We start from the raw sequence: 17717 nt of genomic DNA, 5'->3' as shown, positions 1-17717 counted from the left end.
CCTGATAGCCTGCATCCCAGAGTAGAGTACTTAAGGAAGTAGCCCTAGAAATAGTGGATGCATTGGTGATCATTTTCCAACAGTCTATCGACTCTGGATCAGATCCTATGGACTGGAGGGTAGCCAATGTAACCACACTTTTTAAAAAAGAAGGGAGAAGGAAAACAGGTAATTATAGACCAGTTAGCCAGTTAGACATCAGTAGTGGGGAAAATGTTGGGATCAATTATTAAAGATGAAATAGCAGTGCAGTTGGAAAGCAGTGACAGGATCCGTCCAAGTCAGCATGGATTTATGGAAGGGAAATCATTCTTGACAAATCTTCTGGAATTTTTTGAGGATGTAACTAGTAGAGTGGGGACAAGGGAGAACCAGTGGATGTGGTGTATTTGGACTTTCAAAAGGTTTTTGACAAGGTCCCACACAAGAGATTGGTGTGAAAAATTAAAGCACATGGTATTGGGGTAATGTACTGTCGTGGATAGAGAACTGGTTGGCAGACAGGAAGCAGAGAGTCGGGATAAATGGGTCCTTTTCAGAATGGCAGGCAGTGACTAGTGGGGTGCCGCAGGGCTCAGTACTGGGACCCCAGCTCTTTACAATATACATTAATGATTTAGATGAAGGAATTGAGTGTAATATCTCCAAGTTTGCAGATGACACTAAACTGGGTGGCGGTGTGAGCTGTGAGGAGGGCGCTAAGAGGCTGCAGGGCGACTTGGACAGGTGCAGTATAATGTGGATAAATGTGAGGTTATCCACTGTGGTGGCAAAAACACGAAGGCAGAATATTACCTGAATGACGGCAGATTAGGAAAAGGGGAGGTGCAATGAGACCTGGGTGTCATGGTTCATCAGTCATTGAAATTTGGCATGCAGGTACAGCAGGCGGTGAAGGCGGCAAATGGTATGTTGGCCTTCATAGCTAGGGGATTTGAGTATACGAGCAGGGAGGTCTTACTGCAGTTGGACAGGGCCTTGGTGAGGCCTCACCTGGAATATTGTGTTTAGTTTTGGTCTCTTAATCTGAGGAAGGACTTTCTTGCTATTGAGGGAGTGCAGCGAAGGTTCACCAGACTGATTCCCGGGATGGCTGGACTGACATATGGGAGAGACTGGATCGACTGGGCTGTATTCACTGGAATTTAGAAGTATGAGAGGGGATCTCATAGAAACATATAAAATTCTGACGGGACTGGACAAGTTAGATGCAGGAAGAATGTTCCCGATGTTGGGGAAGTCCAGAACCAGGGGACACAGTCTAAGGATAAGGGGTAAGCCATTTAGGACTGAGATGAGGAGAAACTTCTTCACTCAAGAGAGTTGTTAATCTGTGGAATTCTCTACCGCAGAAAGTTGTTGATGCCAGTTCATTGGATATATTTAAGAGGGAGTTAGATATGGCCCTTACGGCTAAAAGGATCAAGGGGTATGGAGAGAAAGCAGGAAAGGGGTACTGAGGTGAATGATCAGCCATGATCTTATTGAATGGTGGTGCAGGCTCGAAGGGCCGAATGGCCTACTCCTGCATCTATTTTCTATGTTTCTATGTTGGATATATAGCCTGATTCTCAATGTAGTGATTTCATTTCCTTGTAAATCAGCAAAGCAGAAGATAAAAATATTACAGCATTATCTGTAGTGCTCTTTGACACTTTAATAAGAGTACACATGCAGTATTATCATTACCAACTTTGACTGCTTTTTATCAATCATCTGTCACAGTGATCTAAATCTAGCTTTGGTAAAGTTATAACCTTGCAGAGCAAAAAAAAAAAATCAGCTTTTCTAAATTCTTTGTGGATGGACATTTACAGTCACTGATGTGAGGAAAGTCATTACAGGGAGATGGAATGTTTTTCTACAATGTTAAACACATAACGCTGGGTACTGGAAATTCAAGATAAAGCTCTTCTATACTAACAAGGTGCTTTAATCTCCACTGCACCAGTGTGAAATATGCATTTTTCACATGTATACTGAGGCTTTAAAGTGAGACAGAAACAGATTACCAATTTGGTACTAATTAGTCAAGTGCTTTGGACTCATGCCTGCAAGGAACTGGGTGAGACTGTACCAAACTCATTTAATTTGAGGCCCTTATAGAATGATAACACCATTCCTTTATCTACAAGACCAGAATTTAAATTCAGAATGCTACTCTCTTCTACGAGGTAAGAGTGTAGATGAAAATTTACTTTGAACCCAATTTATTCTGAATCAATATGAATGCAAGCAGCAAACAATTGAAAAAATAAACACAAAATGATACTCATCCTTTTTTTTTTAAAAACTGCCCGAGTTGGATTGCCTCAACAGGTTACGGGTAAAGTTATTAAGAATTGCATTATGTATTAGTGTAGTGGTTAAGGTGCTTACTTTATATCTCTGTGGTCACTAGCTCCATTTCCAACAACTGATACCCAAACCTGCAATATGGCTTAAAAATTCCATTGAATATTCAGCTTGGAATGCTTGTATCAAGTCAGAAACATCCTGAGCACAACAGGATGGTGAAAGTGAGTAGAAGGAAATCCAGAACCCATTGAAGTAAAGCTTTAACATGGGGAGAGGGGTAGCAAGATAAAATATTTGTACAGGTATATTTCTTTTGAAGGCTCTGTCACTTCATTGTGTGTTAGCTGTGGCTCAGTGGGTAGCACACTCATCTCTGAGTCAGAATGTTGTGGATTCAAATCTTACTCCAGAGACACAAAATAAAAATCTAGGCTGACACTCCAATGCAGTGCTGAGGGAGCGCTGTACTAGAGTGTCGGAGGTGCCATCTTTCGGATGAGACATTAAACCGAGACCCTGTCTGCTTTCTCAAATGGATGTAAAAGATCCCATGGAATTATTTAGAAGAACAGCAGGGTTGTTATCCCTGGTGTCCTGGCCAATATTTATCCCTCAATCAACATAACAAAAACAGATTATCTGGTCATTATCACATTGCTGTTTGTGGGGGCTTGCTTGTGCGCAAATTGGCAGCCACGTTTCCTACATTACAACAGTGACTACGTTCCAAAAGTACTCCATTGGCTGTAAAGCACTTGAGATGTCCAGTGGTCATGAAAGGCGCTATATAAATCTAAGTCTTTCTTTCTTTCATTACAGGAAAATTACCAACCTTCAGAGGCATCATCAATTCAATTTCTTTTGTCTCCTTCAGGCCCAGAGGAATCATGGGCACACTAATAGACTCACTGCAACACAAACAGAGGTTCTCAAATGATTAGATAATCTTTACTTTCAATTATCACTAGCACTACAGTAACCCTTTCTTTAATTACTGACCCTCAATGTCTTTAATGGCAGATTATGGCTAAATCCATTTAAAGGAGTGATATCCTATAATAATAAGTCTAACTGGCGGTATTTGTTTACCACATGCTTGGTTTGTCAAGTGAGATGAGCACCTATTGTGATCACCAGGAAGTCAAGAGCATTGCTAGTTATTTTCTCTAATTCCTAACTTGATTTGCCCCTTTTCTTTTATTGTTGAGCAGCAGCAATCACAAGTGACCACAGATGAATAACTTCAGAATATGGAAGAATATGTACAAATCAGTGAAGTTAGAAAGCACAATATATTAAATCTTACCTTACGTCATCACTGAGTATCTCCTATTCACATAACCTGGGAAAGAGTGAATAAAGTCATGGAAAGCCCTATTTAATGAACAAGGGGACAGAAGCAGGGCGAGGGTGGAAGAGAAGCTTTTAATAAACTCTCTCTCTCACTCAGCACTGTCAAACAATTCCACAAAATGTTGCTGTCCCACAATTCATACTTTGAGTCGGTTATAATCACTAAGAAAAGCAACAAATTTTAACTGACATTCTGGGAACGACTGAATAGATATCTGGGAAAAGAAGCTCAGGATTTCAGTCACAGTAGGGTTGACATCTCGGTGCAATGTTAATACAAGTATTACCAAGGTGCTTTGGGACTGAAGGTGGATCACAGCCATGAGCAACGCAAGTATGCATTTCCCTAAACTTCCCTACCCCTTGCTCATGTAACTTCTCTGCCCTATCATCCTGGCCAAAGTCACGAATAACATTCTCCAGTGACCATTATTATTGCGCCATTCCTTCTTGACCTCGTCCCAGAACTTGATATGATTGACTGTGCCATCCTCCTCCATGCCCTCTCTGCCAATGCCCAGTTCTATAATATACAAATTGTTAAGGCCATAACGTTTTCCCAGCCTTACATTAGGAATTATGCCAAGGGCATGGAAAGGATACATAACAAATTCACCAAGATGATGGCAGGGATGAGAAATGTTACGTTTGAGGAGGAGAGAGAAACTGGGATTCTTCTAAATAGAACAATTGAGTTAAAAAAGAAATGTAAAAGATGTGTTCAAAATTCTGAAAGGGCTCGCTAAAGTAAACGGAGAAAAACTATTTCCACTGTTCAGTCGATAAGTTTAAGATCATGACCAAAAGAGTGAGCCTTAGGAGAGGTTAAAAAAATAATCAGAGGGTCGTTAGGACATGGAATGTCCAACCAGAAACAGTGGTGGAAGAAACCATGATAGATTTTGAAAGAGAAATAGATAAATATTTGATCACAAAAAAGTTAAAGGGGTATAGGGAAGAGCAGAAAAATTGAACTACGCGATAGCTCTTCCATGAGCTGGCATGGTCACGATGGGCCAAAGGGCTTTCATTCTGCACTGCAAAATTCTATGATTGCAAGGAGGAAAAGAAAGCAAAATCAAAGTTTTCTCCAACTAAACTGCTGCCACACGCCCTCAGAAACCATCTACAAATGAAGGCAGGGAACAGTTACCAATTTGATGCCAATGATTTCTTCTCCCAAATAACACAACAGGAATGCAAGTACATCTGCAATTGTTTTCCTGCCCTGGGAATAAGATACAATATTTTTCCTGCCCCTACTGTGGTCCCACAGTTAGTCACTATTCTTTTAGCTCCAGACTCAAATACAGCCCAAATTGTGTAAACATTTTTCTCAGTCAGTCTGTTAATTGGAACAGCTGGAGAGTTAGGTTATAAAATTATGCCTTATTGTCCTGTCTTGCAGGGTCCATGGAAAGCCAAGTGATTCTATGTATTTGAATGAGTTCAGAAATGTGATACGGTCTATTTAGTTCTGCTCAGGTTTATACTATTAAAAAAAACATTTTATTCTGCAGATATTTAACACTAACATTAACCTGTAGATCTCAGTATCAGATTGGCCAAAATTTCTATCAGTCACAAAGAAAACAAAAGGTTTGTAAATTTGATTGGGGAGGGGGAGCAAGTGGGGGAGAAGGAACAGTAACTCAATACATCTGTGAAAAAAAAGCACAAGAAACCAAACAGCAAAATAAAAACACAAGGTTTACCAGAGTATCAGGGCAGTACTTAGTTAACCCTTTGGTTGCTGACAAGTACATGAAAACTGCTATTTCCTCGCATTCACTGGTTTAGTTTGTTTTCAGCTTAGTGCCCTATGATACTGTCTGTTGAGCGAAGTAAGAGAGGAAATAGCAGAGGCTTTGACCATCATTTTCCAGTCCTCTTTGGATTTGGGCATGGTGCTGGAGGATTGGAGGACTGCGAATGTGGATACCCTTGTTTAAGAAGGGAGAAAGGGATGAGCCAAGTAATTACAGGCCTGTCAGCCTAATCTCAGTAATGGGAAAATTACTGGAAAAATTCCTGAAAGACAGGATAAATCTGCATTTAGAAAGGCAAGGATTAATTAGGGACAGTCAGCACGGATTTGTGAAGGGAAGATAGTGTTTGACTAACCTGATTGAATTTTGAGGACGTAACCGGGAGGATCGATGAGGGTTGTGCATACAAAGTAGTGTATATGGACTTTAGCAAAGCTTTTGATAAGGTCTCACATGGTAGACTGGTCACAAAGGTTAAAGCCCATGGGATACAGGGCAAAGTGGCAAGTTAGATCTAAAATTGGATTATAGGTAGGAAGCAAAGGGTAATGGTTGATGGATGTTTTTGTGACTGGAAGGATATAAGAACATAAGAATTAGGAACAGGAGTAGGCCATCTAGCCCCTCAAGCCTGCTCCGCCATGCAACAAGATCATGGTTGATCTGGCCGTGGACTCAGCTCCACTTACCCACCTGCTCCCCGTAACCCTTAATTCCCTTATTGGTTAAAAATCAATCTATCTGTGATTTGAATACACTCAATGAGCTAGCCTCAACTGCTTCCTTGGGCAGAGAATTCCACGGATTCACAACCCTCTGGGAGAAGAAATTCCTTCTCAACTCGGTTTTAAATTGGCTCCCCCGTATTTTGAGGCTGTGCCCCCTAGTTCTAGTTTCCTCGACCAGTGGAAACAACCTCTCTGCCTCGATCTTGTCTATCCCTTTCATTATTTTAAATGTTTCTATAAGATCACCCCTCATCCTTCTGAACTCCAACGAGTAAAGACCCAGTCTGCTCAATCTATCATCATAAGGTAACCCTCTCATCTCCGGAATCAGCCTAATGAATTGTCACTATACCCCCTCCAAAGCTAGTATATCCTTCCTTAAGTAAGGTAACCAAAACTGCACGCAGTACTCCAGATGCGGCCTCACTAATACCCTATACAGTTGCAGCAGGACCTCCCTGCTTTTGTACTCCATCCCTCTCGCAATGAAGGCCAACATTCCATTCACCTTCCTGATTACCTGCTGCACCTGCAAACTAACTTTTTGGGATTCATGCACAAGGACCCCCAGGTCCCTCTGCACCAGAGCAAGTTGTAATTTCTCCCCATTCAAATAATATTCCCTTTTACTGGTTTTTTTTTCCAAGGTGGATGACCTCATATTTTCCGACATTGTATTCCATCTGCCAAACCTTAGCCCATTCGCTTAACCTATCTAAATCTCTTTGCAGCCCATCCGTGTCCTCTACACAACCCGCTTTCCCACTAATCTTTGTGTCATCTGCAAATTTTGTTACACTACACTCTGTCCCCTCTTCCAGGTCATCTATGTATATTGTAAACAGTTGTGGTCCCAGCACCGATCCTTGTGGCACACCACTAACCACCGATTTCCAACCTAAAAAGGACCCATTTACCCCGACTCTCTGCTTTCTGTTAGCCAGCCAATTCTCGATCCATGCTAATACATTTCCTCTGACTCCGCGTACCTTTATCTTCTGCACTAACCTTTTGTGTGGCACCTTATCAAATGCCTTTTGGAAATCTAAATACACAACATCCATCGGTACACCTCTATCCACCATGCTCGTTATATCCTCAAAGAATTCCAGTAAATTAGTTAAACATGATTTCCCCTTCATGAATCCATGTTGCGTCTGCTTGATTGCACTATTCCTATCTAGATGTCCCGCTATTTCTTCCTTAAATGATAGCTTCAAGCATTTTCCCCACTACAGATGTTAAACTAACCGGCCTATAGTTACTTGCCTTTTGTCTGCCCCCTTTTTTAAACAGAGGCGTTACATTAGCTGCTTTCCAATCCGCTGGTACCTCCCCAGAGTCCAGAGAATTTTGGTAGATTATAACGAATGCATCTGCTATAACTTCCGCCATCTCTTTTAATACCCTGGGATGCATTTCATCTGGACCAGGGGACTTGTCTACCTTGAGTCCCATTCAGCCTATCCAGCAATACCCCCCTAGTGATAGTGATTATCTCAAGGTCCTCCCTTCCCACATTCCCGTGACCAGCAATTTTTGGCATGGTTTTTGTGTCTTCCACTGTGAAGACCGAAGCAAAATAATTGTTTAAGGTCTCAGCCATTTCCACATTTCCCATTATTAAATCCCCCTTCTCATCTTCTAAGGGACCAACATTTACTTTAGTCACTCTGTTCCGTTTTATATAATCGGTCAAAGCTTTTACTATCTGTTTTTATGTTTTGCACAAGTTTACTTTCGTACTCTATCTTTCCTTTCTTTATTGCTTTCTTAGTTATTCTTTGCTGTCGTTTAAAATTTTCCCAATCTTCTAGTTTCCCACTAACCTTGACCACCTTATACGCATTGGTTTTTAAGTTGATACTCTCCTTTATTTCCTTGGTTATCCACGGCTGGTTATCCCTTCTCTTACCGCCCTTCTTTTTCACTGGAATATATTTTTGTTGAGCACTATGAAAGAGCTCCTTAAAAGTTCTCCACTGTTCCTCAATTGTGTCACCATTTAGTCTGTGTTTCCAGTCTACTTTAGCCAACTCTGCCCTCATCCCACTGTAGTCCCCTTTGTTTAAGCATAGTACGCTCGTTTGAGACACTACTTCCTCACCCTCAATCTGTATTACAAATTCAATCATACTGTGATCACTCATGCTTCCAGTGGGGTTCCGTAGGGCTCAGTACTGGGTCCCTTGCTTTTTGTGGTATACATCAATGATCTGGATTTGAATATAGGGGGTATGATTAAGAAGTTTGCAGATGACACTAAAATTGGCTGTGTGGTTGATAATGAAGAGGAAAGTCATGGGCTGCAGGAGGATATCAATCTACTGGTCAGGTGGGCAGAGCAGTGGCAAATGGAATTTAATTCGGACAAGTGTGAGGTGATGCACTTTAGGAGGGCTAATAAGGAAAGGGTATACACATTAAGCGGTAGGCCATTTAATAGTGTAGATTACCAAAAGGACCTTGGAGTGCTTATCAGGTGAATAAGGTGGTTAAGAAGGCATATGGAATGCTCGCCTTTATTGGCTGAGACATCGAAGACAAGAGCAGGGAAGTTATGCTTAAATTGTATAATACTCTGGTTAGGCGACAGCTGGAGTACTGCATGCAGTGAGAGGGGATCTCATTGAAACGTATAAAATTCTGACTGGGTTGGATAGACTGGATGCGGGTAGCATGTTTCCCCTGGCTGGGAAGTCTAGAACAAGGGGGTCACAATCTCAGGATATGGGGTTTATCGGACCGAGATGAGGAGAAATTTTTTCACTCAGAGGGTGGTGAACCTGTGGAATTCTCTACCACAGAAAGCTGTGGAGGCGAAGTCACTGAATATATTTAAGAAGGAGATAGATAGATTTGCTGGAACCAAAAGGTATCAAGGGGTATGGGGAAAAAACAAGAATATGGTGTTGAGATAGAGGATCAACCATGATCATATTGAATGGCGGTGCAGACTCGAAGGGCCGAGTGGCCTACTACTGCTCCTATTTTCTATGTTTCTATGGTCGCTGTATTATAGGAAGGACGTGATTGCACCAGAGAGGGTGCAGAGGAGATTTACTCGGATGCTGCCTGGAATGGAGAATCTTAGCTATGAGGACAGATTGGCTAGGCTGGGTTTGTTCTCATTGGAACAGAGGAGGTTGAGAGGAAACCTCATTGAGGTGTACAACATTTTGAGGGGCCTGGATATAGTGGATAGTAAGAGTCTATTTCCCTTGGTGGAGGGGTCAATTACGAGGGGGTTGGTGGAAGGTTCAGAGATGATTTGAGGGGAGGCTTCTTCATTCAGACGGTTGTGGGAGTCTGGAATTCACTGCCCGGAAGAGTGATGGATGCAGAAATCCTCACCACATTTATGGATGGAACGCCATAACCTGCAGGGTTACGGATCTAGAGCTGGTAAGTGGGATTAGACTGGATAACCTCTTGTGGGCTGGCGCAGATACGATGATAAGTACTGCAGGGAATCGAATATGACCAGCGTGATCTCCTGGACTGGTTTCGATCGCCTGGATGGGTTGGAGAGGAATTTGCCCAGATATTTTTTGTCCCCTAATTGGTCTGGGTTTTTAATCTGGTTTTCGCCTTTCCCAGGAGATCACATGGTTCTGGTTAGGGTGGAGTGTAGAATGTTTCAGTGCAAGGGGTGTCGCCGTTGTGTGGGGCGGACTGGTTGGGCTGGGCGCTCTTTACCTTTCCGCCATTGTTCACTGGTTTATTTGTAACCTTCAGGGCTGCTGACCAAGGGCCATGTGGCTTTTGCCGGCCAGCATGGACACGACGGGCGGAAATGGCCTCCTTCTGCGCTGAAGATTTCTATGTTTCTATGTTTCCATTTGTAGGGGAGACCAAAACTATGAGCCATAAATATAAGATAGTCATCAATAAATACAACAGGGAATTCAGGAGAAATTTCTTTACCCAGAGAGTGGTTAGAATATGGAACTCGCAACCACAAGGAATAGTTGAGGTGAATAGCATAGATGTATTTGAGGTAAACATAGAAAATAGGTGCAGGGGTAGGCCATTCGGCCCTTCGAGCCTGCACCACCATTCAATAAGATCATTGGCTGATCATTCACCTCAGTACCCCTTTCATGCTTTCTCGCCACACCCTTGATCTCTTTAGCCGTAAGGGCCATATCTAACTCTCTCTTCAATATATCCAATGAACTGGCATCAACAACTCTCTGCGACAGGGAATTTCACAGGTTAACAACTCTCTGAGTGAAGAAGTTTCTTCTCATCTCAGTCCTAAATGGCCTACCCCTTATCCTAAGACTATGTGCCTGGTTCTGGACTTCCCCAACATCGGGAACATTCTTCCCGCATCTAACCTGTCCAGTCCCGTCAGAATCTTATATGTTTCCATGAGATCCCCTCTCATCTTTCTAAACTCCAGTGAATAAAGGTCCAGTTGATCCAGTCTCTCCTCATACGTCAGTCCAGCCATCCCTGGAATCAGTCTGGTGAACCTTCGCTGCACTCCCTCAATAGCAAGAACGTCCTTCCTCAGATTGGGAGACCAAAACTGAACACAAGATTCCAGGTGAGGCCTCACCAAGGCCCTGTACAACTGCAGTAAGACTTCCCTGCTCCTGTACTCAAATCCCCTAGCTATGAAGGCCAACATACCATTTGCCTTCTTCACCATCTGCTGTACCTGCATGCCAACTTTCAATGACTGATGAACCACGACACCCATGTCTCGTTGCACCTCTCCTTTTCCTAATCTGCCACCATTCAGATAATATTCTGCCTTCACGTTTTTGCCCCCAAAATTGATAACCTCACATTTATCCACATTATACTGCATCTGCCATGCATTTGCCCACTCACCTAACCTGTCCAAGTCACCCTGCAGCCTCCTAGCGTCCTCCTCACAGCTCACACCGCCATCCAGTTTAGTGTCATCCGCAAACTTGGAGATATTACACTCAATTCCTTCATCTAAATCGTTAATGTATATTGTAAAGAGCTGGGGTCCCAGCACGGAGTGCTGCGGCACTCCACTAGTCACTGCCTGCCATTCTGAAAAGGACCTATTTATCCTGACTCTCTGCTTCCTGTCTGCCAACCAGTTCTCTATCCACGTCAGTACATTACCCCCAATACCATGTGCTTTGATTTTTCACACCAATCTCTTGTGTGGGACCTTGTCAAAAGCCTTTTGAAACTCCAAATACACCACATCCACTGGTTCTCCCTTGTCCACTCTGCTAGTTACATCCTCAAAAAATTCCAGAAGATTCGTCAAGCATGATTTCCCTTTCATAAATCCATGCTGACTTGGACCGATCCTGTCACTGCTTTCCAAATGCGCTGCTATTTCATCCTTAATGATTGATTCCAACATTTTCCCCACTACTGATGTCAGGCTAACCAGTCTATAATTACCCGTTTTCTCTCTCCCTCCTTCTTTAAAAAGTGAGGTTACATTAGCTACCCTCCAGTCCATAAGAACTGATCCAGAGTTGATAGACTGTTAGAAAATGATCACCAATGCATCCACTATTTCTAGGGCCAATTCCTTAAGTACGCTGGGATGCAGACTATCAGGCCCTGGGGATTTATCGGCCTTCAATCCCATCAATTTCCCGAACACAATTTCCCGCCTAATAAGGATATCATTCAGTTCCTCCTTCTCACTAGACCCACTATCTCCTAGTACATTCGGAAGGTTATTTGTGTCCTCCTTCGTAAAGACAGAACCAAAATATTTGTTCAATTGGTCTGCCATTTCTTTGTTCCCCATTGTAAAGTCACCTGAATCCGACTGCAAGGGACCTACGTTTGTCTTCACTGATCTTTTTCTCTTCACATATCTATAGCAGCTTTTGCAGTCAGTTTTTATGTTCCCTGCAAGCTTTTGCTCATACTCTATTTTCCACTTCTTAATTAAACCCTTAGTCTTCCTCTGTTGAATTCTAAATTTCTCCCAGTCCTCAGGTTTGTTGCTTTTTCTAGCCAATTTATATGCCTCTTCCTTGGTTTTAACACTATCCTTAATTTCCCTTGTTAGCCACGGTTGAGCCACCTTCCCAGTTTTATTTTTACTCCAGACAGGGATGTACAATTGCTCAAGTTCATCCACGTGATTTTTAAATGTTTTCCATTGCTTATAAGCAAGCTAGATAAGCACGTGAGGGAGAATAGAAGGATATGCTGATAGGGTTAGATGAAGAGGGGTGAGTGGAGGCATAACTGCCAGCATAGAGCAGTTGGGCCGAATGGCCTGTTTCTGCATTGTAGACTATGTAATTCTATGTAAGGCTGCTTACTACCCAGTAGCACTCACAGCTAGAAAAGTTAAAATACCAGTTCTGGCCAGTCCCTTAATGAAACCCAGTATTTAATATCTATAAACCTTGAATTTACAATGTAATACTGCACTGAAAAACTATGTTGCTTTCCTCTCCTCACATGAGCTGTTCCACTAGATGAGATCATGCCTTGAACAGATTAGTATGGCCAGCATTCAGTAAATGACATCATCCAAAGGAGTAATCCACTGAATAACAGTGAACAACATAAATCTGGCAACAAAACTGGGGTCCACATTCAAGATCTTAAACTTCCAGCATTCTGATTCAAAGAAAGGACATTATTTATCTAAATGCAAACAGTCTGTGTTCAGTAATTTAGCTTGGCAGATTCGAGATCTGTTCCTATCCCCCTCAATGTTCTCCTTTCCCATGATAAACTGTTTAGATAAAGGCTTTGAGTGTGTCCATTGCACACTGGACATTGCACTTTGTATAAAAATAATTTGCCTCTATTTGATGTCTAAGCCCATTTAGACCACTTCCCCATAGGAGCATTATAAGCTCTGGACAAATTTGCAGCTAAACATCAGATCTGTGCTCTGTGCCTGATCTGGAAAAAACACCATGTGAAATCAGCTGGTAAATAATACTTGCAAGTCAAAATATTGTAAACATTTTCATGCAACAAATTTGTTTTGGAGTTCTCTTGACAGTGTTATTACTGGAGTAGGGTTCCAATCGGTCCCCGAGGCCCTTTGGTACCTTATCCAAGTCTAATTTTTCATCTAGGAGCCTACACACCGAATGTTGACACTTTACATGACTGCAGAGAGCATCCGCATCTATATTCTGTAGCAGTGTCACTAGATTGGAATAAAGAGCAGAAACCCTAGATGACTTTTCCCACCTCTAGCACAGGGAGGCTGTGGCCAACTTTAGCCCTGAATAGGTTAGTCAACTCATCTCGTACCAGAAATCAAATGTGGGATCTTCTGATTTGTGTAGCTGCTATCAGTGAACAGTGCCTTTTGATGACGAGGAGGAAAACTAAGTTTATAGGTAGCGCTTAAACATGTAAAAATATCAATTAAACTGCAGCAAAACACATTTCTGCGAGAAAGTTGGACAGATGCTTAAACTTAGATGAAACAAATAGTGAAAACCAGTTAATGCCCAATGAAAATTTGAAGAGAACTTAACAGATTGGACCACGTAATAATATCTTCATCTGTATATAATCTTTCATGCTTGCTTTGAATGCTGGTTTATAACCTAATCTGACTGTGCTCGAATGGGTTGCTGGGGACAATAGAGGATGAAAAGAAATTGGACTTCCACTGTAACTTCTTACCAATAGCTACAGTGGACTTGCATCCTGCCATTTTGGCTATAGCCAAGCAATTCGATTAGCTTTATTAAGTTGCTTTGTATAATTGTCTAGACATTGAAATTGAAGCATCGATTACTTCCAAGGCCTTTTTAAAAACTTACTTGCCAGTTCAGTTCCATGTATTGTAAACTTATGTCTTTATACTGGTAAAATAGAAAATCACACAGGTAACACCCACCTGCTTGAAAAATTCTGGGACATCTGTTTCAATGAAGCATTCCCCCTTCAAAAATAAATACTTAATTGAGAGTAATAAAATGCAGCATGACAGACAAATAAAGACAGTGAAAGAGACAGCAAGAAGTAAAAGCTTAGGGCTGGATTTTCGGCTCTTTTGCACCCCGGTGGGGCGGTAAATGCTGTTTTTGGGCGTTCAGCTTTTAGCGCCCGGCCGATAAATTTGGCTCATGGTTTGCGGCGACGCAAAAACTTACGGGCCTGCCCTCTAGTTTCACTGAGCTCATGACATTCATCATTGTGCAACGCTCTGATAGCGTCCCGGATGCAAAATTCAGACCCAACACCTCATTTAATGCCCGTCCCAGGAACCACTATAAAACCAGGCATTCCTAGGGTACAGCAGTATTGGCAGCAGTTTTAAATGGAGGGATGAGGATCCGACATCGCAGGTCACATTGACTGCAACGGTTGCGCACATCACGCTGCGTGAAGCTCCGACTTGCAAACAGCACTTTTATCTGTCATTACAAGGTAAGCGAGAAAATTTCATGGGGGCATTACTAGCTTGCCAGCGTATCATGCTCCATGCTATTGCCAGGCAGCGTCAAGCTAGAAGAAGGACTCTTGGCTATGTCGGCCCACGGATGAGGAGAGGCCGAAGACGTCTGGGGAGGAGGGCTTACCCCCTTCTCGGGTTTACACGCACCAATGCTCATACCTGGAGCTCTCTGAGAAGCAGTGTGTAAGAAGGCTGAGCTTCCGAAAGGAAGTGCTGAGAGAGATATGCCATCTCCTACAAGCAAACTGATGTCTGGACCGCTCTGGGGGCAGCCTCCAATACTCCCCTCAACAGGTATCCAAATTCATTGCAGTGTGCTGCATGTTGCACAACTTGGCCATCATGAGGGGCCAGGCAAAGCCAGTGGGGATTGCATGCTCACCTCAGAAAGAGGACAATGACGAAGAGGAGCCTGGCGAGGCCCCCATTGGATAGCCACACCATCCATAGGGGAAGCAGGGTGGAGATGCTGTCGGAGCAAGAGTCGCAAGTCGCCAGCTCGTAATGGACCGGCTCTCCTAAATGGAGGAAACTGAGGGATGGAGCTAATGCTGGACACACTATGTGGGGTGAATGTTGGAATGATGCACCAATGGCAAATGATGAATCATATATTTTACTGCAACAAAGTCACAAAAACTCCCCCCCGCCCACCAAAATAAAACCATACAATATACAACGTTATGTTGAGGGCACTAAACAACAAAAAAACTTATTTTAATGCCACGATTTTCGGCTCGGGCGCACAAAGTTTGTTGTGTAACGCTTGATTTAACGCCCCTGATCATGGATCTTCATTTTCTGCCGAATTTCCCAGTCAAAGGCACAAACTTTATTCAGGCGGTATCTTTACCACCCCGCCAAGATTAATGTCCTGAAATTGGGAAAGCTGAAAATCCAACCCCAAGAGTACTGAGAGAGATTGGTGAAGCATTCATGGAATTTATCTCTGAAACACTGCATATATAAGCTTCCAAATAAGTGCACCCTAGAATCACAGCTTGGAGTTTCTCGACTAGTTTAATTTACCAAATAAAATAATACAGACGATATAAAACATCATCTTTAGAGATAAATGGATAAGATTACTCATGTATTACCAACACTTTATAGGAAAAATCTCACTGAAGTCTTTAATACTGTGCAATATGCTTTGTGTTACTCTTAATTCATCGCCTCTAATTGCTTTCATCATTTTCACCATCACCGACAGACCTGTAGCCAACAATGCTTTATTCTGGTATTAAACAGCTCAAAATGGACTCTCGAGACATAATCCAAGTATTCAAGGACAAAGATCTGTAATTCCACCGCTATTTCCCCACAGACCCCCACAATTCGTGTGGATATGAAGCAAAATGTTCACCTACTCAGCATTGTATGTTACTGAAATCCTAGTAATAACAAAGATACGAAGCATCTTCACTTCACTGTCTCCTCAAAACTTCAATTTACAAGATCTGCTTGGCAGGTGACAATCAAACCAAAAGCCTACAGGCTCTGCCCCATCACCCCCAGTTGGCTCTTAATATATTTGTATCATGAAAGGTGGGCTGATGGCATAGCTTATTAATGTGCCAATTAGTTGCAGCATAGGAAGGCATGACAATAACTTACTCCGTTAATTTAAATAGACGTACTCTGAATTCTAGAAGGGAGAATTACCGTCGAGCGTCAAATATGCTTCAGAAATAAGATTTTAAGAAAAATATGGAACATATTAAAAAAAGAGTTTAAATGACTAATGCTTTTCAAGATAAAACAAGGCTATTAAATGATTTTTGTTTTAAATATAGTTTGATTTAAGACATCTATTACCATGATGACAAGATAATTCAGATGAAGTTCTTTTCCCAGGAAGAATCTAAGGTATCCCTAACTGCAGCATCTAATTGTTTCTCAAATGATGCTAGGGCTTTTGCCTCCATTATTCCATCTGGGAATCCAATCCATGCATTGATCACCGTGAGGGATTTCTTCCTCATCCTAAACTTACCTTTTACCAGCTTGAACCTATTTTTCTTGTGCTACTCTCCCAATTTATTTCAAAGTTGTTTTCCAGAGGTTCTTTTCCACACCTCTCAGATGCCTCCCTAGGTTAAAAAGCTCACGTTTCTCCAATCTTTCATCAAAACTTAGACTTTTGGTACTAGGTATCAAGCTTGGTTCTTCTCTGCACTGCCTCCAGTACTTGGATGTCTCTCTTGTGTCTTGGTGAACAGAACCTGACAGTCTCAGAGAGAACTAGACAGTTTGATTTAGACTGATCCAAAGCAAAGTACTGTGGATGCTGGAAGCTGAAATAAAAACAGAAAATACTGGAAATACTCAGCAGGTCAGGCAGCATCAGTGGAGAGAGCTAACGTTTCAGGTCGATGACCCCGAAGGGATGCCCGACCTGCTCTTGATTTAGACCGACCCTGACTGGTTCGACTATACAGTTTAATATCTGCATTGGTTGGATATGTTGAATGTCAGTTCTCTAAGACTCCTACATCTTTTGCAACTTCATCCTTGCTATTTCAATACCAGAGAGTGTTACAGCACCAATTTTTCCTTTTTATGTGCATTATTTTACACTTGTCTGTACTAAATTTCATCTGCCATTGTTTGGCCCACTTATATATTTTATCCAACTCATTTCTGAGCTCCTCCAATTCCACTGGCCCTCCTAATTTGGTATATTCTGAAATTTGACCAATTTGTGCTGAGTTTCAAATTATTTAAATATTCATTCTTAGATATGGGGGTCAATGGCAAAGCCAGCATGTATTCACCATCCCTAGTTGCCCTTGAGAATGTGGTGTGGCTGTGATGCAACAGGTTGGCTTGCTGGGCCACTTCAAGGGGCAGATAAGGGTCAACTATGACGGTGTGGGACATTGTCACATAAAGGACAGGTTGGATAAGGATGGCAAGTTCCTTCCCTAAAAAGTGAACCAGTTAGCTTTTTATTTCCAGATTTAATTTATAAAAAAAACTTAATTCAATTTCTCAAACCACCATGGCGGGATTTGAACTCACATTCTCTGGATTATTAGTCTAGGCCTCTGGATTACGAGTTCAGTAGCATTTCCTGGGCTGACCATTTCCTCCAATTAAACATCAAGACTGAAACCATCCTCTTTGGCCCTCACCACAAACTCCATACTCTCACTACTGCCCCTC

The 17717-nt window shown here is 42.2% G+C and overlaps 1 protein-coding gene across 3 annotated transcripts in view; it reads right to left on the bottom strand.

Annotated features, from left to right (window-relative positions):
- rhpn1 (rhophilin, Rho GTPase binding protein 1) overlaps positions 1–17717 on the bottom strand; it is a 133436-nt gene that overhangs the window by 53997 nt on the left and 61722 nt on the right. Inside the window, exons 1-3 of one of the 3 annotated variants that reach the window (XM_070895186.1) lie at positions 13989–14033; positions 3605–3640; positions 3131–3206 (exon numbers count right to left, since the gene is read on the bottom strand). In XM_070895186.1, coding sequence (XP_070751287.1) covers positions 3131–3187 — 57 coding nt within the window. In that variant the 5' untranslated portion in view covers positions 3188–3206; positions 3605–3640; positions 13989–14033. Of the gene's footprint in view, positions 1–3130; positions 3207–3604; positions 3641–13988; positions 14034–17717 lie in introns of those variants that run through there. The other 2 variants (XM_070895165.1, XM_070895175.1) reach the window with 2 other exon arrangements.

Source organism: Pristiophorus japonicus, chromosome 1 (assembly GCF_044704955.1).
Source record: "Pristiophorus japonicus isolate sPriJap1 chromosome 1, sPriJap1.hap1, whole genome shotgun sequence".
NCBI classification, from domain to species: domain Eukaryota; kingdom Metazoa; phylum Chordata; class Chondrichthyes; family Pristiophoridae; genus Pristiophorus; species Pristiophorus japonicus.
This window is presented reverse-complemented; position numbering and strand designations above follow the sequence as displayed.